The sequence below is a fragment of the Penaeus monodon genome, chromosome 34, assembly GCF_015228065.2.
Source record: "Penaeus monodon isolate SGIC_2016 chromosome 34, NSTDA_Pmon_1, whole genome shotgun sequence".
NCBI lineage: Eukaryota > Metazoa > Arthropoda > Malacostraca > Decapoda > Penaeidae > Penaeus > Penaeus monodon.
Genome location: NC_051419.1, coordinates 23605480 through 23606439, shown reverse-complemented (window position 1 = coordinate 23606439; position 960 = coordinate 23605480). Strand labels below are relative to the sequence as shown.

General features: G+C 38.0%; 1 protein-coding gene across 1 annotated transcript in view; it reads left to right on the top strand.

Annotated features, from left to right (window-relative positions):
- The window catches only part of LOC119594649 (ankyrin repeat family A protein 2-like), a gene marked incomplete in the record, with an annotated part of 8059 nt that overhangs the window by 3864 nt on the left and 3235 nt on the right, over nt 1–960 (top strand). Inside the window, 1 exon segment of the mRNA XM_037943698.1 lies at nt 109–227. Within this exon segment, the coding sequence (XP_037799626.1) occupies nt 109–227 (119 nt within the window).

Below are 960 nucleotides of genomic sequence, written 5' to 3'. Positions count from 1 at the left end.
AGTTTATTAATGAATATCTGATTAATTTGATGGTATATGGAAGAATCTGTTTGAGTTACAGCTACTCTTCAAACCTCAAACCGCTAATCCTGCAAACGAATTCCCCAGACGTGGATGTAGATGAATTGGACGGCAATGGCTTCTCCCCAATCATGTGGGCAGCATCTTACGGACAGCTCCCCACCGTCAGGCTCCTCATTCAGAACAGGGCCAAGGTTGACATGGAGGTAGGTCTTGGTGAGGGAAGAGAAAAGGGACGAGGGGATGGGGTCACGATTAGGGTAGGGGTTGCAAATGGGATCGATGTTTGCGTCATGGTTGAGGACAAAGATTGGGAATGAATACAGGGTTAGGCCAAATAAGGGTTAAAGTCATTGTTGTCGACAGGGATGGGGTTGGGGGATAAAGAAAGGGAAGGGAAGATATCTGGTGGGTTATGAGTAGGGGGACGATTAAGTGAAGAGAATAGGGGAGGAGGAGTCAGAGAGCATATGGTATAGATTTTTTGTGGAACATCTCTATCACACATGTGAGAATGTGAGAAATTATTCTTTTGGATGTGTTGCTAGATTTCTGTTCTGTCCTGTGCCATTAAAAAAAAATATATCCCCACATAGTGATTGGAATTATTCTTGGGGACTTTCCATCAAGAATGCTGCTCTTCTCTCTGATTATTCCTGTGTCTTGTTTGATTATCTGTATAAATATAAGCATTGTATGTAAATAGAAATTTAAAAATTCATAAATTGTATATTCATATTTTTGTTATATCTACCTAATAGCCAAGTGATTACAGGAAGAAATGTCTCTCTAGTGAAAGATAGAAAATAAAAAGCAATATGTTGGTAGATATATTACTTTTTAAAGTATTATTTACTTATTAACATGCTTATTGTTTATCTCTCTAAAAAAATTCACTTGTGACAGAAGTAATATAATGGTAGATGTATGTACTGTTCA